Genomic DNA, 23,751 nt, shown 5'->3' on the forward strand with positions numbered 1-23,751 from the left:
AGAAGAGGGTAAAAAATATAGATTTAAATAGAAAATATATATATTTTAATTGAACTATTTATTACGAAAAATGCTAATTTCAGTAAAATTTAATTTAAAATTATTAAAAATATATGAAGAAAATTTTTTAAAACTCTCTTTTAAAATATTAAGCATGTTATATTCATAAAATTTTATTATTATATATATATATATTTATATTCATATATTTTGTTCTTTATATTTTTAAAAAAAAATTTCAATAGTATGTTTTTTTTGATGATTTGGAACTTGCTGCACTTCTGGATGAAGATCTACTTGCAGAAGGTACAGAATATCCATTTGAAGGTGGTGGTTGATTTGGATTTTCAACTACAACTACTTTTTTTGAACTTCTTTTTCTAGTCAAAATAACAGCTACAACAATTATTGCAAATACAAAAAGAGCTACACAAACTCCTATTACAATAATACTAGTAGTTGATAATTCACTTTTCTAAAAAAATTATTAAAATTAAAAAAAATGTTAACTTACATCATTTTTATTTTCATATTTTATATTATTACTATTTACAGATTCCGCATTATTATCTAAAAAAAATATTATGTAAAATAAATTTTTAAAACGTACGATTAGTAGAATTTGCATTTGTTCTAGTATTTTGAGCATTCTCTAATTCTTGATCTTGATCTTGATCTTGATTTTGATCCTGATATTGTTCTTGATCTTGATTTTGGCGTTGTTCTTGTTGCTGCTGCTGTTCTTGACTTTGATCTTGACTTTGTTCCAGTTTATTGGTGTTGCTTATGTTAATTGGTGGTGGACTTGGAGCAGCCTCAGGCTTCTTTTCATCTCCAGAACCAACCAATTTTTTAACAAATCCAACAGCCAAATCACTTAATGCTGCAAAAAAACCCATTTTTGAAATATAATGTTTCGATTGAAATACAAAAAAAAAGATTTTTAATTGTTCTTATATAAATTTTTTTTATCTTTAAATTTGCAATATATTGATACAATATGAAAATTTTATTAGTTAATTACAAAAATTTAAATATAAATTCAGTATTTAATTGTATAATATACAATGTTTAAAAAATTTGTTTATTAAAATTGATTCTAATAATGTTTTATATTTAAAAATTAATATTAAAAAAAAATTTTTTTTTAAGTTAATGTATTCTAAGTAATTCAAGAACAAAAAAATTTTTAATGTAATAAATAATTTAATAACTAGAAATTGGTAACACAACTAGTACAAAACTTGCAAAAATATGTCTACTAAATTGTTTTTTGAAGTATAATTTTTTGTACTATCTGTTTGACATATTGATAAATTTTTGTATTAAAATAATAAAAATTTCTATTTTTTATTTTTTTAAGAAGTGACTAATAAAATTAAAAGTAAAAAAATTAAAAAAGAGTTAAGTATTTATATATTTTTAAAATTAAATCTAAAATATTATTAAAAATATATCTAGACTCATTTTTTGTTACAGTACTTTCTTAAAAAATATCTTAATTTTTAAGAAAATTTCAAAATAATCATAATGTTAATATAAATTGTTTATTTAAAAAAAAGAATTAAATTTATAAATTTTTATTTGTATATTTTTATTTTGAGTGAATTAATGCTTTTCATAAAACAATGAAAATTTTATATTATTATTATTATAATTACAATAAATAAATATATAATATCTGTTATTTATTTAGTTGAACGTGGTGCTGATATATTTTTTGTTCTAGTATTATATATTTGTATGTGATCTACTCGTTTATCTCTATTTTTGTTTTTTCTTATTTTATTCCATATAACAAAAATAACAATACTAATAATAATTATTATAATTATACTACCCATTATAATAAAACCTGTATAGTTTACTGCTTCAGCCTAAAATAATAATATTATATTTTTATGCATAAATCAAAATAACCTTGTCTACATGATCAATATTATTATTGTTATTGACTTGACCTCCATTTACTGAAATAAATTTAATTTACATGTAAATAATGTATTTTAACATACTAGCTGTATTGTTGTTCTTATTTGAAGTTAAACCTTTAGCACCAGAATCTTGATTATTGCCTAATGACTTTGTCATTTTATATTTGTTAAAGACTATATTAATAAAAATTTGATTTTTCTAATAATGATAAATATTTATAAAAAAATTTTTGTAATCTTAAATAAAATTCAATATTATAAAATAGTTGTTTTTTATAATAAAATTTGTTAACTATAACAAATTAACTAAATTTTTTTTACTATAATTAAAATTATGAAAATATGATAACGCTAAATCAATTTCATATACATATTTTTTTGATATAATAATTTATTATTTAATATTGTATAAATTTCATATTTTAAATAAGTATATCTACTAGTAAAATTTTTAAAATTGTTTTATTAACTGGTTATAACAAATATGATATTACAATAAAATTTTGATAAGGATTAGTATGGCATTTACTTAATCTCGCAAAATGATACATTTGTTACTGTTTTGGAAACTAGTACCAATAATTTAAAATCAAATTATTTTTATTTTTCTAATCTTAAAAAGTTGTAACTCAAAATTAGATAGATTTAGTTGTTAAAATATTACTGTATTTTTTTATTACTCAAACAAAATTTTTGTATTTTTTAAGTTTATTTATACTAATCATATTTATTTGTAAAAAGAAACAATATAATAAATCAGAATTTAATAAAAAAAAAGATTCATATAAAAGATTTTTTTTAACATTATTACTATTACTTTCTTTTTATTTTTAAATCTTAAAAAATTTATAGTTTCTATAGATAAACTTATTTTCAATCAAATATCAATAAACTAAAATTAATAATAATTATGCAAACAATGTTTTCTCACCATAAATTAAAAAAATGATAAAACATTAAACTTATTACAACTTTTTAACAATTATATTAATATTTTATCAACTACAAAATTTTTTTAATAAATTTCATATTTATATTAATAATATATTTTATGTATGAAAACACTTTTAATAGTCACTTAGGTAAATTAACTGTAAAATTGTAACTTTATTAAAATTTCTAAAAAAATAATTTTAATATTTAAATGTTAAAAATATTTATCTTAATCTTTTTCAAAAAAAATGAAACAAAAAAATTTATAATATAATTATAAAAAATATATTTTTTAAAACATTTATTTATTTTTCATTCTACTTTAACAGTACAACTTTAAATAAATTTATATTGTTAATAAAATTATACTTTGTATAGCTATAGTACAAAAATATCACCAATAAATGATATATAAATATAATGACTCTAAATGGAACTAGATTTATTATATAATCTGTATTTAATCAATGTAAAATTTTGTAAAAATTTAAAGTCATTTTTTACTACTTCTAACTGGTTAAATGTGTAACCTGCATTTTTCATTAACTTATGTTTGTCTGTATTACAACATTCATTTTTTAGATTTAAATACAATTTCTTATCAATAAATGGAATTCAATTAATATCTTTACCAAAATGTTGAATAAATTTCTTTCTATTAATAACTATATTAACTTTTGAAATTTCTTAAAAAAATAGATTTTTAAAAATAAATAAAAACTTATAGTACATTAATTTATTTAATCACATTAACCTATAACATGCTTCAATTTATCTTGATATGTTATTGTAGTAAATTTACAAAATTTAATTGGATAGTCACTATATGGATGTATATCTTGTTTTTAACTTACGACAATATATTAATCAATATAACATTCTATAGAATAAGTATGCTTAATATAAAGTATAAAGATAGCAATAATAAAAAATTGTAAAAATTGAGATTTAGCATGTAGATCAATTACAGATATTTATAATCATTACAAAAAATATTTCAAAGCTATATTTAATGCAATGCATTTTATTTATTTATTATTATCATAAAAATAATTTTTTTGGTATTTTTACGTAATAATTTTTTTGTAATATAATTATAAATTTTATTCTTAATAGTTTAAAAGTAATTAGTACAAGAATTCTTAACGTTGATAAAAAAGTTACAAATCTTTTTACTAAAAGTGGTGAAAGAAATCCTGTTCATAAACAACTCAAAGCTTCCGTTAATAATATTGCAAAAAAAATTTGATAGTACACTAAAACTACAACAAGGTTAAAATTAAAACCAAGTTCAAGCATTGAATAGTTTTCAAAACGTATTTACTAATACAAACTTTATAAATAGTATATTTTAAAATTTTTTCTTAAAAAATTATTTTGTTTAGAAAAATGTTGTAGAACCTGTAAAAGGTAATAGTATTATAAATGAAATTCTAGACGTAAGTTAATAGTTTTGTTAACTTTTATAATTTTTTAAAGGAAAATGAATTATCAACTATTACTTTTATTATTATATCAAGATCTCTTGTCTTTTTGCACTTGTTATTATTATTGTAGTTGTAAAAAGCAAAAACGATAAAAAAAAAATCAGTTTTATTAAACAAAATAACGAATAAGGTAGCAGTAGTAAAAGAACATCTGTTTTAGAATCTTCAGATAACAAAACACAATCTTTTGTAACAAGAACATAAAATAAAAAAATTAACATAATAGTGAAAATCTTTTTTAGAGTCACTGATGTACTGAATTAAAAAAATTAACATAACTAAAGTATTGGAAGAGTTTTAAAAAATTTAATTAAATATATAATAAATACAACATTTGATAATTGATAAAAAGTAAAAAAAAGTTTAAAAAAAGTTTTAATAAAAATTTTTTATTATATTCAAATTTAAAGAAAAGAAATTTTGCATAAATAACCAAAATTATCATATTCAAATTTAAAAATGTTGATAATAGATTTTTTAATAAAATTTTAATTAAAAAATAAATTTTAAAATTGTTTAACTTTTATTTATTTATTATATTAGTTTAAAAGTTATATTAAAATCATTTTTGTATTTTAAAAGAAATTATACATATATTTAATATTCAATTTTTCAAAAAAAATTTCTAATACTACGTAACACTAGAATTAAGGAAATTGATTGTATTAATTTTTAAACTTTTATTTAAAAGAATTTTTTTTAATTATTCCTTTTTTTTATCTATTTGTTATATTATTATGAAAACTTTATTAAATCATTATTGTAATTTCAAAAAAAATTACAAATATGTATAATATTCAAATTTCCAAAAAAAAATTTTAGCAAGTCAATGACTCTAAAATTAAGCCTAATAGTGATTTTCTAAAATTTAACAGATAAATATGATTAAAATAAATAGATTTTTAAAATATTTAACAAAATTTTTAAAAATTCTTTATTAAAATTAGTCATTTTTATAGAATATAAAAACATATTAAGATACAAACTTTGGAAAAATTAAATTTTGACTATATATATTTTAAAATCTTACTTTTGAATATAAAAAAAACATGAATTTTTTAATTTAACAAGCAAACATATAGAATTACAATATAGTTTTTTATTAATGAGTGATAACATTGATCTTATAGGAGAATATTATTGTATAAAATATACAACTAACAATGTTTTTAAAATATGGTTTAGCTATACATTTCTACTATATTTATAAAATTAAAAAATATTTATTTTGATTTTAACATAATAAGTATTTTAGATTTAAAAAAATTTTTAATTTATTCTTTTAAATTCTCTTCTAATATTAAATAATATATTAATGAATAAAGAATAAACTGAATACACTTATTGCTATTAAAATTTGAATAAAATACGTAGGTTTGTATGCGTAATTACAAAACTCTGTATCACAGCAAGTCATTTCAATATCTGTTCTAATTTCTAATTCTTCTTTTGTTAATCTATATTTTTTCATACCATATATTCTTTCTATTTCAATATCAGGAACTTCTTTAACTCTTACAATTTTTGATTTTTTAAATTTCTAAAACAATGAATAAATATTTTAAATTTTTCTTACATTACAGGTGCTTTCTGATGCACAACTAGCAGTTTCATATTCATCAAATATACCATCCATTTTTTTAAAAGTAAATAATCCACAAAATTTGGTTGTACAATTTACTTGTCTAAATCTACTAGCTGCTATTTTTTCCTTATTTTCTAAGTTTCCACTTTTTAATCCAGTGTAACATTTTAGTTTTTCTGAATAAATTGGTAAAATTAAAATTATAAAAACGAAGAATAAATTATTTAACTGCATTTTATTTAATTTTTTTTTTTATTTTTTTCTATGTTTTATCAAGAAAAAATATTGATTTTAGCTATTTTAAATTAAAATTTTTATATACATTTTTAAAATTTTTTACATATAAAAATTCAATATAAATTTTTAGTTTAAAAAATACTCTATATTAGTTACACTAAATATAATGTTATCATAAATTATAAATTAATTATTAAGTATAATTTACGAAGTTAAATAAAAATTTTAAGAGAAAAAAATGTAATGAAAAAAGTTACTTGTAATTCAATTTATTATTTAAAAATTTAAAATTTTAATATTATTTTTTTGATATTTATATAAAATAATATTTAAAAAAAATAAAGATATATACAATTTTATTATAATTATATTGCAATTACTCAAAGGTTTTGTAAAACTTTGAAAAACCATATCTAATAAAATTTGATCACTGGTTATTTATTTTTTTATAATATAAATTTGTGTTGTTTTTGCAATCATTCTAAGTTTATTACTTAATTTTCTTAGACTATTCTTCTTCTGAAGATTCAAAAAATTTTTTTATAATATTTTTTTCAAAAGTTTTAGTAGCTTTGTTAAAAGCATTCTTTTCTGAAGATTTATTTTTTTTGTGAATGTTATTTTTTTCTGAAGTTTTAGTAGTTTTATTAATTCTATTTTTTTCCGATGTTTTAGTAGTTTTATTAATTCTATTTTTTTCTGATGTTTTAGTAGTTTTATTAATTCTATTTTTTTCTAAAGTTTTATTAGTTCTATTAATTCTATTTTTTTCTGAAGTTTTATTAGTTTTATTAATTTCATTTTTTTCTAAAGATCTAGTATTTTTATCAGAGCATTTTTTTTCTAACGATTTAGTAACTTTATTATTATCATTTTCTTCCGAAGATATAATAACATTATTATTACCATTTTCTTCCGAGGATATAATAACATTGTTAAGACCATCTTCTTCTATATTAATTGGATCTTCTTCAATATCATTTTTTTTATCGTCAAATGTTATAATTTTTTGAATATACATAAAATAAACTGCAAAAACTAGAATACCCATTAAAAGTATTGTTCCAATTACTGATACAAACACCATAACTAAAATATTCATTTTTAGTAATCCAGTATTCTAAAAATAAAAGAAAATTTTTTAGTTCACAATGTTTTTTTTTAATAGTTACCTTATTATGCTCTAGATAATTTGAATTATATGTTTCAGAATCCATGCCTGAATAAAAAAAGATTTTAAGTTTTTTTATTAATTTAAATATTACCTAAGGATTTATTTAAGTCTGAATTTAGACTATTAAGATTACTATCTTTTAAGCCGTTTTTAATATCACTTTCACTAGATTCAATAGCATTGAATAAATTGTTAATTAATAACCAATAAAAAATCAAAAGTACTTTTTTCATGGTTAAAACAATCATCTATAAAAAAAATATATAATAATCAATTGATATCATGTATATTATTTATTGAATTATTCATTAATTTATTTTGAAAATTATTGATAAAAAAATGCAAAAATAAAAATGCAAAAGAATTCAAATGTTTTATATTATTATTTAAAATTTATATTCTTTTTAACAATTCTATTTTAAAAGTTAACATAATATTAGATGATAACTGTTGCTTCTAATAAATTAATCCAATACAGTTATTAAATATAGTTAATAGTTTTTAAGTTTATTTTTTTTAACTACCAATTAAATAAGTACCAAACTTATGTAAAAAAATTATTATGTTATTTTTATCTTTTTGTTAATTAATTCTTTAAACCAAAATAAAATTAATATATTTTAAATTAAATTTACATACTGTTACATTTTTTTAAATTCCAAATCATAATTTTTTTTAAATTCTTTTTTATAATGTTTTTTTTTAAGTAATGTGCGTTTGTACAAATCACAATCATTAATTAAAATTGCTATCATAAAGAAATCAGACTATAATATTAGTTTTTTTTTAAATCCATTTCTTTTTCATTAAACAAAATTTTAGTTTATAAAAATCTTAATATATTATTTAAATTTATGATATACTAATAAATATAAGCATTTCTATCATTATTTTGTCACAATTTTTGATTATATAATATAAATATTTTGTGATAAAATATATATTTTTGAAAATTAACAATTAAATTATTTAAATTTTAATTGCATAAACTGTTTTATATTTCAGCATAAAAATATGTATTAAAATTAATAAAAATGGTTTACAGTATAATTTTTGTCTTTTATCTCGTGATACATAATTTGTCATTTGTTTGTTTAGAAAATTTAGATTCTGAAAATTTTGATAAATTAGTAAATGTGTTAAAAAAAGACATAGAAATGATACAAAAGCATAGTATGTTAACTTGGTACTAAATATTAATTTTTAAATTATAGAGATTATGACTAGACAAAAAAACAGTCAAAAAATGATTTTAGATCATGTAAGATTTTATTTTTTATTGGCTTTTTATTATTTATAGAATACTGGACATGGTGTTAGTGAGTTGTTACTTGGATCTTTAGGAGGTTTTCTTTGTGCATGTTTTCTTACAATCTTAGCTATCTTTAGCATTTGGTTTGTATACAGAAGAAAAAGAACATCAACGTAACTAATAATAATAATATACCTTAATATTCATAAAGAAAACAGTTATTGAATAAGACAAAAGATATTTTTCTAGCATAATATTACATGAAATAATTTCATCTGTTTATATAAACTTTTACCTCCTCTTTTATTTAATATTTTTTCATAGAAATAAATAAATTTACTTAACTGTTTTTTTTATTGAATAAAAAAGTATAATATTTAATTACTTCATTAATGTTTATAAAAAATAAACTAATGTTTCATTACAACTAAATATTAACAACAAAATTGATAATATTTAAAATAATAACGAGTAAAATTTTTATCTTTAATTTAAAGTGTTAGTATTTTCAAGAAACTAATTTAAAGAATCTTCTTTATTCTTGTCAAAATTTGTATTGTTATCATCATCTTTTGGAGGATCTGGAATACTTTCTGGTTCCTCATTTGATGGCTCTTCAGTTGGTTCATTTCGAGGTTCTTCTTTTGGTTCATCAGGTGGTTGCTCTCTAGGCTCATCGCCAGATCTTTCCTCTGTTTCATTCTTTCGTTCTCCATCAAAATTTTCGTTATTTCTACCTTCAAAATCTCCACTGAAATCATTATTATCATTAACATTTAGTCTTGAGGTATCATCAGTAGTTTGATCAACATCATATTCATTTGATGGAAGGTATCTTCTTAAATCATTTGCTAAAAGTTCATCATCATCCAGATATACAATATCACTATAATAAGAAGGTTCACGAACAACAAAAACAACTTCATCTGAACATAAGCCAAGTTCATTAAGAATACAATCTCTTCCCATGCATTCATCAAAAACTTGATCAAATGTATCACATATTTCTCCAGATGTTTTAGCAAATCTAACTCCATAATTTTTTAATTGATAAATAACATTATCAACACAATTATTCTATATATATATATAATTTTAATTAATACAATATATTGTAAAAATATACCTGTAAAATACATTCAGTATCAATACCTTCTCCAAAAACAATATATGAAATCATTCTGAATGTTAATAAAAATTTTTATACAAAAATATTAATAAATAACTATAAAAACGTTAAATTTATATACCACTAAAAAAACAATTATTTATTATTTTTGTAAGTATTTCTCTTTCATTTTTGTCCCTCCTCTACATATTTTTATACTCCATATTAAATATAATAAAATATTAATAATATATATAAATAATATATACATATATAATTATTTTCATTCGAGTTTCATAATAATTTTTTTAATAAATAATCTGTGAAATAATATTTGTAAAAAAAAATCATATTAATAAATTTTCAAATAATATTTTTGCAATCAAATTATTTCCCTTCAAATGGTATTATAAATAATTTAATATATTATTTATAACCTTTTCAAAACAATTAATATTTATATAAAAATTATTATTGATTCAAAAATAATGTTAATTATTACTTTTTTTTTTATGGATAAACATTTAATGTTCTATTTTTAATTTATCATAAAAATAACATACTGATTAGTACCTTAACAAAACTTGATTTTTAACTAAAAATACGCATTTTTATCATAATGTCATAAGATAATTGAAAAAAAAAACTGCTTAATAAGTTTAAAAAACACTTAAAAAATATATCAATGGTTTTTATAAAACTGAAAATAAAATATATGTACAGTTAAATTAACATTTATTATTTTAAATATAACATAATTTGACATAATTATTATATATAAAATTTGATAAAATAAATTATCTATTCAATCAAAAAAATATTACCTCATATAAATATTTTAAAATTAATTATAGTGACCTTTATAATTTTATTACCAATAACTAAATTAAAAAGTTTTATTTATAATTACAATCAACAATTATAATTTTAAAACTTTATTAAAATTACTTTAAGTAAAAATTTATAAGAATTAATGTTACAAAAATATATTTATTACACTTTAAAACATTCAAATATAACATTTAAAAAATTATCACTAAACAAATAGGTCATTAAAAAATAGTTATTTGTTTGTTTCATTAATTAGTTGTTTATTTAATGATATTTTTTAACACTTATAACAATCTGGGGCGAGTAAAAATGTGTTTGTTTGAGTAAAAAAATATGAAGAAAGTATAAAACAATTCATGTTACCTTTATAACATACTTTGAATTGTTGAATCATCAAGTTCTTGATCATCAGTCATTAAGATATATATTTGTTCACCACTTGAATTTGTTACTTGTTGAACTTTGTCAAATTCTACACCATATTTTTCTTTTAACTCAGCAATAATATTTGGATCTGTTACCATTTCACCAACTTTTATTTCTTGCCCACCTAAACCACCTGATGAAGTGGTATTTCCCTGCGATTCGTTAAAGATTGTATCATTGTTAAAGCAATTACTATCATCCATCATTGATGTTGTAGCTTCCTCACCAGGAGGTTTATTAGGATCATTATCAGTACTGTATTCTGGCATATATTGAGGATGTTTTGCTTTTAAATGTCGAATTGCTCTACACATATTATATGGTTTGTGTAAAGGATACGACATCTGACAAACACGACATTCTATACATGTTGGATTGATAAATTCCATACATCCATCTGACACTTTTTCTAATCGTGCTTTGCATAGTTCTACTTGAACTTGATCTAATACATCTGGATGTTTGCTTCTAAAATGACGTATTGCACCAGCTGATATTACAGCAGCCATAATACCATCCCCACAAAGTTTACATTTCCAATGACATAAAGAGACAACTTCAATAAATTGAGAATCTTTTGGTGCTGCTTGACGAAGTGCTGGTTGAACAAAGTGACGTTTAGGTTTAGATCGACGACCCAAGGACATACGACTATTAGAAAAACTTTCAGGCACAGGTGCTATTTTATTTGTAGTAGTACTATTTCCACTATCAGGATCTCCTTTATCATCTTCATCATCATTATCAGGAAGATCATCATCTTTTCCTGTTTCCATTTTTTTTAACTTTGCAACAATGCCTAAATAATAAAAATAAAACAGATATACTATAAATAATAAACTACCTTTTTCTAGATCTTTTTCTTTAGAATATTTAGTACCAAATTTTCCACAATAAAAATGATGTTCATCAGGAAGAGTTATCTGAAAATCTGTACCAAATTTTTCTGATAATCTAGCATTAACTACCAACTCTAATAAGCATAAATGACATCTTGGAACTTCAACCTCAGAGGGATGAACTTCATAAAAATGCATTGCAAGAGCTTGAGTATCCATAAACATACCACACCAAATACATTGTAAATTATCATTTGCATTGATATTTGAGTCAACTATTGCAAAATCAACACAACTTAATGGTTTCGGTACACCGGCTTGCTGTGTTCCCGGAGTGTTACCTTTTAATCCTGGCCAACTACCACTACATCTGTGAACGCTTGGATGCCAAGCATTGAAATGCCTTACAAGATGAACAATTTCAAATTTTTTATTTAATGATACTATTGCTTGACATATACCACATTGTGCATGCTGCTTATCAACTAATGTTACAGGTACTTTTCTCCCCATTTTTTCAACCATCTTCTTTCTAAGAGCATTTTCAAGTTGTGGTATTGTCATTTCTGTTGGATTAACTCGAACTTGTGAAACTTTACGTAAGACACGCTCACCATTTGATCTTGGTGGAGCATAAGGTGGATGTCTTTGAGTTGCTGGTCCAGGAATGCCGACGTATGAATCACTATTATTTACTATGTTTCTATTACTTCCATCTATTGATACTTTTTGTTTATGTAATTTATCTTTTAACCATTCAGAGTATGGAACTTCTTCAAAATCAACAGAACCATTACCATTCATTATTTCGGGATGTCTTTCGGGTAAATGTTGACTCATTAAAGAATCAAATGGTACAACTTCACCGCACATACCACAACAAACATTTTTCTGATCATAAAAACTAAATTCAACTTCTCTTGGTTCACCAGTATCACTACCAGTTGTTGCAATCATTGTACTTCTTGGTGGTGGTGGTTGAACGGCATTTTCAAATTCATGCAATTCTTCTGGCGGCACACTACCAAGAATAACACCATTTTCGTCAACATAAACAGTCTCACCATCTGGAATGTCACCATCAGCTATTTGAACATATTCTGTCGTACCACCAGGACTATACATTCGAATAACTTCATGTCCTTGTAAATGTTCCTCATCAACTAATATAGCATCATTTCTATCTTGGTCATGTTCTACAACTCTAGTGCCTTCTTTTAATTTTTCTGAATGATCTTGATGATATTTTTCATCTTCTACATCAATATGTTCATTCATACTTTCCTCATGATCAAGATGTACCTCATCATCAATTTGTTGCTGTTTTGCAATTTGACTATCGTTTATAGCATTTTCTTCTTCATTGATAGATTCTTCGTTAATAGGCACATTATTTATAGTTTCTTCATCAGTTTTAGCATCAACTTTACAATGTGAAGCAGCAGAAGTGGTATCAACAACAATATCTTCGTTAACATTGTTATCAACATCAAATTTTATCGGTCCTTCATTACTCGGACTAACATTACTACCACTGTCATCAACAAATTTCCGTTTTCTTTGTAGGCGTTGTGAAGCTCTCCTACTACTACTACCACTGGTAGTAACATTGACCATATTTTATGCTGTTCTGAAAAGAAAACTGTAGACATTTGAGATGAAAATAATCTTGAAGAGAAATTAGTACAAACGTAAAAAGTGATACGCGGGATGGTAAAAATTAATAAAATATTACTTTAATTATATTTTTATTTAAGGGTAGTTAATAATTTTTTAACTATTACCTAATATTATTATTTGCATTGTTGGAAGGTATTATATATATATCTATCATTTTAAAAATGCGTACAAAAAAATGGTCGCGTAACACACATATAGCATGTTAAATCAATAATAAAAATATTTTGACAAAATTAAAAAGGAAATCACCTACTTTACTGATAATTTTGAACTTTTTAATAAATTACTATCTAATATTATCATTAGAACGATATTTTTTAATAAACAATACCCCATCGCGATTTTGGAGAAAATGAATTCTCCTAAGAAGAATCATTCTATGGAGGGAAGTATCGAAAGCATTACATTTGATAAAATAGGCTGTATACAAATTCAATTATAAACATTACTCCAAATTCACCGCGTCGCTTGTTATTGAAAGGGGGAGGAGGGAGAATTATTTGTGTAAGAGAAACAAGAGGTGAAGCGGCAATGGCTTTCTCTATCATATCTTTAGTGTATATACAGGACGATTTATGAATGTTTACCCATTGAATTAAGATGCCATATATAACAAATTAAGAAACAGTTTTAGTACTATTCAATTTTGGCAAAACCACTTTTTTTCTTTTTAAACTATTTTCGTTTTTATAGTTTCAATGTCAGTTTTTTAAATATTTATTTAGATTTTATCTAATTATATTTACAATGAATCTTATTTTTTTGTAAATTAATTTTTGTTTTCTTTAATGTCTTAATTTTTTAATTATGACATTTTTTTACTCTTTAAAAAAGAAGTAATTTTTTTAAATATACAAAAGAATTGCTATAAATGATTCATCATGATAGTAACACGTTTTTTAAAGAATCCCAAGGAAATATTTTTTAAAAGTAAATCTTTATATAATATTTTTAAATATCAAAACAATTGCTATAATAACAAGAAATATTTTTTAAAAATAAAAGATAATCTTAAAAAATTTCATTGTAACAGGGAAATATTGATAAAATGTAACGAGAAAAAGTTAGTAACATTTTTGTAAATAAAAGTTTTTGAAATGAAATAACATAGAATTGTAGAAAATACTGTTAACAATAGTATGTAAAAATTTCATAGACAAACGTTTGCTCTGAAATGTTCTTTAGAAAAAATAAAAAGTTAACTTTTTTTTCAAAATAAAAATTATGACAGTTTTATTCCACAAGATGATGGAAAAGACTTTTAAGTATATCATACTGAAGAATCATAAAAAGAATCCTTATTCTAAAAGTATATATTGGAAATTTGACAATAATAAAATCTTTAAAATTATTTCACTCTCCTCCATATCAGTCTTAAAAAAAATAGCACAACAAGACTCTTAATAGTATTTGAATTGTAGTATCACATTACCTAACTTCTTCAAAAAATACCAAGACATTTTCACCAAAGAAAAAAAATTAGGTTTAATCGTTTATTAAAAGTTTACAAAGACTAAAATTATTTATAAGAATATACAAAAAAAAAATTTTCATCTGTACATGATATAATACAGTTATTATTACAAAAACAATGTGAAATGAGACGTAAATTATATACATATTGAAATTTAGAATCTAGTAAAATATCTAAAATTAAAAAAAAGGACAAATTATACCTGGGTATAGTTCTTATAAAAAATTTTTGATGCAACATCATGGTCAAAATTATCATTCTCCGTCATTAAAATGTAGCATTCTCTTCCATCTATATCACGAATCTTTAAGATTGTGTCTACTTTCTCTATTGGAAATTGATAAGCTTTATATGGCATTTTAGTAAAGAAATCTTCATAACCATCTTCAATTTGAATTTGTGTTAATGGTAAAATTTCTCCAGATGGTTGGTACGAAGAAGATGAATGATTGCCAATATTTTCCAAGTAAAATTGTTCAGAACTATTATTTTGTAATGATAAATCAGTTGGAAAGTTAGGTAGTGTAGTTTTGTTCCAAACGTTAGTGTGTTCAACATTATCTTCAATAACTTTTTCACAAACATACGTAACTGAATTTGTTGGTTCTTCTGTACTGTATGGAAATTCAATACTTTCGGGATATTTTAAAGTAGTAACACATTCTCGTTTAACTAAATTATTTTCATCTTTTTCAATCTTATCCTCTATGACTTCTTCTTTAAAAAAAATTTCTTTATGTTCTGGCATCAATTCCGGATGTTTTGATTTCAAATGTCTTATACCTCGGCATATATTAAAATCTTTGTGAAGACTCATAACATATCCATTACAATGTCCACAAACAATTGTCTTTTCATCAAGCATTCTAACTGTACCTTCAGAACATCTGCTAAGTCGAGCATTGCACAGTTCCATACAAAATTGATAAAAAAGCGACATTGGATTATATTTATTTTTTAATGTCTTCTCATCAAAGTAAAAAGTGTTTTCGAAGTGATTACTTCTAAAATGCTTGGTTGCAGCTGATGAAATAACAGCCCCAACGATGCTTTCACCACAAAGCTTACATCTCCAATGATTAGTTTCAATCTCTTCAACAAAAGGAGAATTCTGTGGAACTGCTTGTCTGTACTTTGGATGAACAAATGTTCTTTTTGGTTTTAAGCTTTTTTCCGAATTTTTTATGTTACTGGAATATTCAAATCCCAATTTGTTATTAACTTTACCTCCTTCCAAAGTTTTTTTTACATAAGGAAAGCTATTGCAAATGTTTTGAGAATTATTACGACTAAATTGACAAAGGTTTTTATATAATTCATCGAGTCCACTAAAAACTTCATTAGTTGTAATAGATTTAAAACATCCTTCATTAATAATTGAGATTTGGAAATTAACCTTATACATAAAATCCAACTTTGCATTTAGAAGAACTTCCTGAGTACAAAAATTACATTCAGGAATATTTATAACATTTAAATGGAATAAATGAAAATGTGTAAATACGTCGCAATTCTCCATAATTGTCCCACATAATCCGCATCTAATACTAAAAAGGTATTCTTTAAGACTATAAGGTGATATATTACTACTTTTATTTGAATTGACTCCTTCACCAATAGTTTCGTTGAAGTTGTCTAAAACAAATGAAAAACAAGATTCAGAGAAGAAAAGTAATTCTTGAGGTAAATTGTTGTTTTGTGTACTTGACTTGTCTTTTAAAAATCCTTTTAATCCAGGCCAAGTTCTTGTACAAACATGTTCTGTTTTATGCCATGCAAGAAAATGTCTTATAACATGAATGGTTTCAAATTTTTTGTTTAACGATATTATAGATTCACAGAGACCACATTTAGCATGCGTTCTATCAACCAATTTTACAGGTACTTTACAAAGTAATCTTTCTTCTAATTTTTTTTCCAAACATTTCTGTAACTCGTCCATGGTCATTGTCATTTTTCTTGCTTTTATTGATGACACATGAAAGGGTCGCTTACGACACTTACGTCCATCTGACATATTTTCTGAACAAGAAATATTTCTATTCAAAAACTTTGGATTATTGTTGTGATTTTCGGTTATTAATTGTTGTTCACAATCATAAATATTTTGATTCTCAAAGGTATTTGTAGTGATTTCTGGCTTGTTTAAATTTCTTTCCCTCAAATTTGAATTAAACTTTTTAATTGGAACTTGAGAAGTTAAATTAGTATTTGGATATTTATCATCTAATAACTGATTAGAAAAATCTTCCACCTGATTATTAGTTATTTCATCATTATTTATTATATAACGAATTTGAAATGGTGATAGAGAGGAGAAGTAGTTAGTATCCTCAATATACTGCATTAGTACTAAAAAATATATATAAATTAAATATATTGAATTGATAAAGAAAAAAAAAAATACAATTAAAAGAATTACAAACTGAAAAACAAAAATCTAAGACAATTTATAAAAAAAGGTCATGAGAGAGTACTGGTATAAATAATAACAATATTGTAAAAGTGATAGATTTATACAAAGAAAGATGTGACTGATTAAATACAAAATGTCAGAGAAAAAAAAAATAGTTTATTCAGAACAAAACTCAGATCAAAATTTCTTGCAAAGAAAAGGTGAAATCAAACCTTTGTGTGATGTTTAGTTGAATGGTCAATGATTTCATATTTTTAAAAAAAAAGTACTTTTTAAATTTTATAATTATTGAAATATTTCAGAATGTTTACTTTTTATATATTTTAAAATTATTTTTAAAATTTAATACAGTAAAAAAAAGTATTGTTTGGTATAAATTATTTATTTCTCTTCTTTATAACTTTGACAGCATTATCCCACATTTCATCTGTATATTGATGGTAGTATGGACCGACACCACCTGAACTGTTTAAGTATTGTCTACCTCCATCTATTTCAATGTTGGCACCAGAAATATATGTACCATAATCACTTGTAATAAATGCTGCTAAATTAGCTATCTCTTGAACATCACCACATCTACCTGCAGGGACACTTTGACTTACAAGATTAATGCTATCTTCAATTTGTTTTGGACTCAGGTTACCAAAAGCACCTTGTGTTGGAATAGGACCTGGGCATATAATGTTAAATCTCATTCCATATTTACCCCATTCTCCAGTCAATGTTCTAGCAATTGATTCAACACCAGCTTTTGCTGCACCACTATGTGCCAAAAATTCTGCAGAATTCCGGGCATAATTAGCAGAAAGATATAAAAATGAGCAACCATCATTTTGATTTTTAATTACTCTTTTACCTACTTCTCGAGTTACATTAACTGATCCAATTAATACAATATCAATGACTGTTTTAAAAGCATTTTCTGACATTCTTTCAAATGGTGAAACAAAATTTCCAGCTGCATTATTTATAACAACATTTGGTGTTTTACCAAATTTGTTTTCAATCATGTCAATACAATTTTTAACTTTTTCATTATCACGAACATCAGTTTCAATTGGTAGCACAAATCTTCCACTCTCTTTTTCAATTTCTTTAGCTGCCTCCTGGAGAACATTTATTTTTCTTGATGCTATTGCTACATCACCACCAAGCATTGAAATTGTTTTTGCTATTGCTTTACCCATACCTGTCCCACCACCTGTTACTAATGCTACTTTTCCTTTAAATGCATTCTCAGTTAAAGCTAATCCTTTGAAAATCGGGAAAAATTTTGTTGGATTTGTACAAGCCATAATTGTTCGTTTAATTTAATATAATTAATAGAATGTCTTTTTTTTTTAATGATAATTTGTATATAGTCACATGTTGAATATTCAAAATTTTTTTATTCAGAAGTATGTATTATTTAGATTTTTTTTCAATCATAAATCTTTTACTGTGAGTTATTTATATATCAAAGTTTATAGAAAACTTTATATATTAGTAAGATGATGTATTCTAACTTTGGAATATTAATATGAATCCTTTTTTTATAACATGTTGTTTAAAAATATAAATTTTTTAATAAAAATTAACTATAAAAAATGTTATTTAAAAATAATTATAAATAAATATATCAAAATTATACTACATATATTTAGGGTAAATTTAAAGTTGTTTTTTTCGTAATAAAATACTGGTAAATTGACAAATAATTAAACTTGAAGTATATAATAATAATGTGGATTAAATTTTTAAATGATATCACAATATTATAATATAAAAAATAAACTATCAGACACAGAAAAAAAAAATATAAACCAAATGAAGGAGACAAAAAAAAAAGTAGAAATTTCCTCTATTAAAAATAACTATCAAGAAATAAGATATGGTAAAATTTATATATCATAATAGGTTTACTATTTTTGTTTATCTAAGAGTAAGTAAAAAGAAAGTATATTTATATTCATAGTTATAAAATCTTCCTGTATCCAAGTATTTTGTATATACATATGAAATAAATATATACATATTGGGGTAAAATTGTTTCATTACTTTCAACCATGCTTTATATATTTATTTTTAAAAATAAATAAATTTGTACATTTAAATATTAGGGTTTTCCTATTTATTATTATATTGTTGTCTAAGGAAAATGTAATACTTTTATTTATTTTATTATATCATTTTTTTTATATAACTCAAAAAGGTAAACTTTAAACTTTGAAAAATTTTTATACATTTTAATAAATAATCATTTTTTTTTTATATTTAAAAAAAAAAGAAAGTTTTTCTTATTACAAGAATCTTGTACAAAAATATTTCTTATAATTTTAAATAAGAATAAAACAATATATATAAATTTTCTTTAAAAAATTTACATATTATAACTAATTTTTTCTCAACTTACCATATATTTATAATACTTTTTCTTTTTGATATAGCAAAAAAAAAAAAATTGTTTTGATATCCAAATCTAAAAAGAAAAAAAAAATTATTTTATTTTACCACTACCATTACTATTACAAAGAAAAGGATATTTGCATAAAAAATAGGATAAGTAATATGATTGGTCTCCTAAAATTAATCTTAGTATATTTGTTTTTTTTTTCTTCTATGTTATCAAATACCATTGAGAGAGAATTTATAATTTTTTTTTTTTTTAAAAATATACAAAATTCTTTTCATTTTCTGTAAATATTATGAGACCTTCCTACTAAGTATCAGAAACAAATTGCTTTAATAATTTTAGTTTAAAAAAAAAATAAAAGAAATGATAAAGTAAATTAAAATGTAGTTAGGCATTGAAAAAAAAAAAAAAATTTTTTTTTGTAATTTTCTTTCCCTTCATTAAATATTCCTTCTTTTTAAGCTTTTCTCGTTTTTAAACATTCTCCAAAAATTGTGTCCCTCCATCTATTATATATTATTTCTATTCACAAAAAAGAAATTATATTTTTATCCTTTTAAAAAGAAAATAAAATATTATTATTAAATTTTAGTTGGTTATCGTGATTAATTATTATCATATATATCCTTTTATTCATATTATAAATTAAACTTATACATACATATTTTATCAAAAATAAATTTCAATATATTTAAATGCTTATTTATATAATCTTTTTTAAAAATTAGTGATTCTTTAATATTTAATAAAATTATAAACCACCATGACTATAACTTAATTTTTCTTTAATCAGTAACAAGAAACTGTTAAAATTTTAATAATTATATTTTTTAACCAAAGATAATATAAAATTAATACATTTTATATTATCTTACTTTTCTATAAGTGTAATTATCAAGAAAAAAAAAATATAAAATTATATTCATTAATAAAAATAAATACTTTTATATTTAAATTGTTATAAATATTTTTTTTATCATTTTCATTAAACTACTTATTATACTTCAATTAATTTGTAAGATTTTTTAAATTTAATCTTTTTTATCAAAAGCACTTCTACCTTTAAAATTATACATTTCTTAAAAATATAATAAATAACCTTTTATTATTAAATATTTCATTTTAACTCAAATAAAAGCATGTTAATACTTTTAGAAACACTTCATCTACTTTTATTTTCTATGCATATATATACAATTTAACACATTCCTATCCATAGAAGTTGCTTTTTTTGACCATTCTCTTCTTAAATAACAGTACATATAATTTTTAGAAATAATCTTAGTTTTTATAGTTTTCAATAATCTATAAATGGCAATAATAAAAATTATATATAATATTTCTCATTAACTAAATATAAAAATAATTTTTTTTTTTACTTCTAAAAATAGATATATAATATTTAATCTTTATTTATACTCGATTAGTATTTTTATATTAAAATTTTGTAAACTTTTACTTTAATATCCGTTAATGGCACACCAAAACTATCGATTTATTATCCCCTTATTTGATAACGTCCATTCTTTTTTTATTCCTATATAATAAATATATATATAAATATATATTACATATTTATATTTATATATAATTTTAAATATATTTTTCTTATATTATTTTAAATAATATTTATAAAATAATTTATATTTTTTTTACTAACAACATATATTTTTTAATAATTTAATAAAAATTTTTATACTATAAAAATAAAATTACTATAAAGAGTAATATGTACATTCAATACCTGTACATATTTATTATATTATATATTTTAAAACTCTAATTAATGTACTTTCATATTTAATGAAAATATTTAAAAAAAAAATTGTTTAATTATATATATATAAAAAAATGATTTAAACTTTTTTCTCCTTCTTTAAAATTTTATTCTTCTTATTCTTATATCATATATGAAAATACATATACAAACTATATATACTTATATAAACTATTCAAAATTTATTTTTTTTATAATAAAAAAAAAACAAACTTTTTATTAAATGTCATTTACAATTGAATAACTTTTTTTTTATTACCCACCTTTTTTTTATTTTTATATATATTATATTTTTAAATTTTAAATATTTTTATATTTTAAATATATTATAATACCATTACATTGAAATTTTTTTTTTCTTAATTAAAACTTATTTTGTTATTATTTATGTAAACTTTTCTTTTTATATTAGGGAATCCCTTTTTATTTATATTACAACTTTTTTTTTGTTATTATTAATGTATTTATTTATTTTTAAACATTTATATAAACTTTTTAATAATATACATTTTAATTAACCTACTAATGTTAATATCAAAAATTATCATTTTTTTTTATCATATATATCTATTCATTTTAAATAAAAACTTCCTTATTTAATATGGGAAGAGAGAGAATATTTTTTTGATGTAATATTTTATAACTATTATTAAACTTAATATAAGATTATAATTAATATATTAGTATTATCACTTTTTTTTTTATCATTTTATTACATATTATTATCTCTCTCTCTTTTTTTTTATTATTTTATTTTTGCATGAGTGTGAAAAAATAATTTTTATTACATCATTATTATAAATGTATTAATAATAAACCATTACCATTATTTTTAAAAAAAAAATTTTATTCACTTCCTCCATTCTATCTATTTATTCTTATATTCAATTCCTTTAAACATCTCTTTTTTTTTTTTAGTATAAAAATGTATCTTAAAAATACAGGACACATATTATTATCATCATCTCATCACTCTACAACAACTATTGCTACTCCTACAACTATTACTACTATTACTACTACTATATACTCAAAACCCCCTCTTTTCTCCTCCCAAAAATATATTCCTTTTTTGTCTTCTATTTCTTTCTCCTTTTTACAAAATATTTTTCATCATCCTCGAAAAAGTTTTATATCCCTCTCTCTTTCTTTTCTATTAACTTAATTGTTTAAAAGTTAATTTTGAATAATTTTACTTTCCTTTTTACTTTTTCATTATTATTGTTTCAAATGATGTTAAATTTTCATTTATAGATCTTTCTTACTATAAATATATATACATATATGTGTATATATATATATATGGACCCCACTAATTTATTACCCCAATACTTTTATTCTTTTTATACATTTTTCTTAATCTTTTCACATTTATAAAACTTTAATATATGTATACATATATATATATATATATATATATATGTTACCCTAAAAATATGGATAAATAGTTAGTTAGATGGTAAAAATTAAAATCATTTAAATATATATATATATATATATTTAATATTTATAAATTATATACTCCCTCACTCATTTTTAAAAGTAAATTAAAATATTACCAAAATTGTCTTCAATTTTCTTTTCTCATTATATCATCAAAATATGGATATATTTAAAATTTCCTTTTTCATTAATTATCTTTCTTCCTCCTTCTTCTTCTTTCATTTAACTGATATACTTTCATTTTACATACTTTTACAAAATCCTGATTGATAAATAAATAAAATAGAAAAATAAGTAAAAAAAAAAAGAAAATTAGTTTTACTTGATTATTTTACTTATAAAAATATCAATATTAAAAAAATATGATAAAAAAAAAGTATTTTTCTGTACTTTCTTTCCTTATTTTTATAATTCTTTCTATCTTAATTTCTAAAAATTGGTTATATATTATTATATCTTTATATATATTATAAAAAAAAAGAAATAAATGATAGTTTTAAATTAAACATTTTTTCTAAGAACAATATTTATTTGTACTTCCTTCATTTTATTTTTTTTTACTAATATTTCCTCAAACAAATATATATATATATATATAAATTTGAATAAATAAAAAAGAGTATCTCAATTTTTTTTTATATATTTTAAATGATAAGAGAAACATGAAGAAATATCAAAGATATTTATATCTTACTTCCGTTCCACAAAAATAAACATATATAGACTTTTTTGTAAGCTATCAATAGATTCACCTTACTTT

At 21.2% G+C, this 23,751-nt stretch overlaps 8 protein-coding genes across 8 annotated transcripts; all 8 read right to left on the reverse strand.

Annotated features, from left to right (window-relative positions):
* Nucleotides 1-238: 238 nt before the first annotated feature.
* Nucleotides 239-899, reverse strand: SRAE_1000049700 (Hypothetical protein; the record flags this gene model as incomplete). Its single annotated transcript, XM_024647337.1, has 3 exons — nucleotides 239-475; nucleotides 515-570; nucleotides 611-899. The coding sequence occupies 3 exons, from the start codon at nucleotides 897-899 to the stop codon at nucleotides 239-241; spliced, it is 582 nt and encodes a 193-aa protein (XP_024501426.1).
* A 789-nt stretch (nucleotides 900-1,688) lies between these two features.
* On the reverse strand, nucleotides 1,689-3,410 carry SRAE_1000049800 (Hypothetical protein; the record flags this gene model as incomplete). The annotated part of the gene is made up of 3 exons (XM_024647338.1): nucleotides 1,689-1,877; nucleotides 1,921-1,970; nucleotides 3,305-3,410. The coding sequence occupies 3 exons, from the start codon at nucleotides 3,408-3,410 to the stop codon at nucleotides 1,689-1,691; spliced, it is 345 nt and encodes a 114-aa protein (XP_024501427.1).
* Nucleotides 3,411-5,666: 2,256 nt separating this feature from the next.
* SRAE_1000049900 (Hypothetical protein) lies at nucleotides 5,667-6,173 on the reverse strand (the record flags this gene model as incomplete). The annotated part of the gene is made up of 2 exons (XM_024647339.1): nucleotides 5,667-5,894; nucleotides 5,931-6,173. The coding sequence occupies 2 exons, from the start codon at nucleotides 6,171-6,173 to the stop codon at nucleotides 5,667-5,669; spliced, it is 471 nt and encodes a 156-aa protein (XP_024501428.1).
* A 511-nt stretch (nucleotides 6,174-6,684) lies between these two features.
* On the reverse strand, nucleotides 6,685-7,583 carry SRAE_1000050000 (Hypothetical protein; the record flags this gene model as incomplete). Its single annotated transcript, XM_024647341.1, has 3 exons — nucleotides 6,685-7,296; nucleotides 7,349-7,395; nucleotides 7,442-7,583. 3 exons carry the CDS (start codon nucleotides 7,581-7,583, stop codon nucleotides 6,685-6,687), a joined length of 801 nt encoding a protein of 266 aa, XP_024501429.1.
* A 1,535-nt stretch (nucleotides 7,584-9,118) lies between these two features.
* SRAE_1000050100 (Hypothetical protein) lies at nucleotides 9,119-9,782 on the reverse strand (the record flags this gene model as incomplete). The annotated part of the gene is made up of 2 exons (XM_024647342.1): nucleotides 9,119-9,679; nucleotides 9,729-9,782. The coding sequence occupies 2 exons, from the start codon at nucleotides 9,780-9,782 to the stop codon at nucleotides 9,119-9,121; spliced, it is 615 nt and encodes a 204-aa protein (XP_024501430.1).
* A 34-nt stretch (nucleotides 9,783-9,816) lies between these two features.
* Nucleotides 9,817-13,423, reverse strand: SRAE_1000050200 (Hypothetical protein; the record flags this gene model as incomplete). Its single annotated transcript, XM_024647343.1, has 3 exons — nucleotides 9,817-9,854; nucleotides 10,918-11,766; nucleotides 11,812-13,423. 3 exons carry the CDS (start codon nucleotides 13,421-13,423, stop codon nucleotides 9,817-9,819), a joined length of 2,499 nt encoding a protein of 832 aa, XP_024501431.1.
* Nucleotides 13,424-15,156: 1,733 nt separating this feature from the next.
* On the reverse strand, nucleotides 15,157-17,307 carry SRAE_1000050300 (Hypothetical protein; the record flags this gene model as incomplete). The annotated part of the gene is made up of 1 exon (XM_024647344.1): nucleotides 15,157-17,307. One exon carries the CDS (start codon nucleotides 17,305-17,307, stop codon nucleotides 15,157-15,159), a length of 2,151 nt encoding a protein of 716 aa, XP_024501432.1.
* A 446-nt stretch (nucleotides 17,308-17,753) lies between these two features.
* Nucleotides 17,754-18,674, reverse strand: SRAE_1000050400 (2,4-dienoyl-CoA reductase, mitochondrial; the record flags this gene model as incomplete). Its single annotated transcript, XM_024647345.1, has 1 exon — nucleotides 17,754-18,674. The coding sequence occupies one exon, from the start codon at nucleotides 18,672-18,674 to the stop codon at nucleotides 17,754-17,756; it is 921 nt and encodes a 306-aa protein (XP_024501433.1).
* Between the last annotated feature and the right edge of the window lie 5,077 nt (nucleotides 18,675-23,751).

This window comes from Strongyloides ratti (genome assembly GCF_001040885.1).
Source record: "Strongyloides ratti genome assembly S_ratti_ED321, chromosome : 1".
Taxonomy (NCBI): Eukaryota; Metazoa; Nematoda; class Chromadorea; order Rhabditida; family Strongyloididae; genus Strongyloides; species Strongyloides ratti.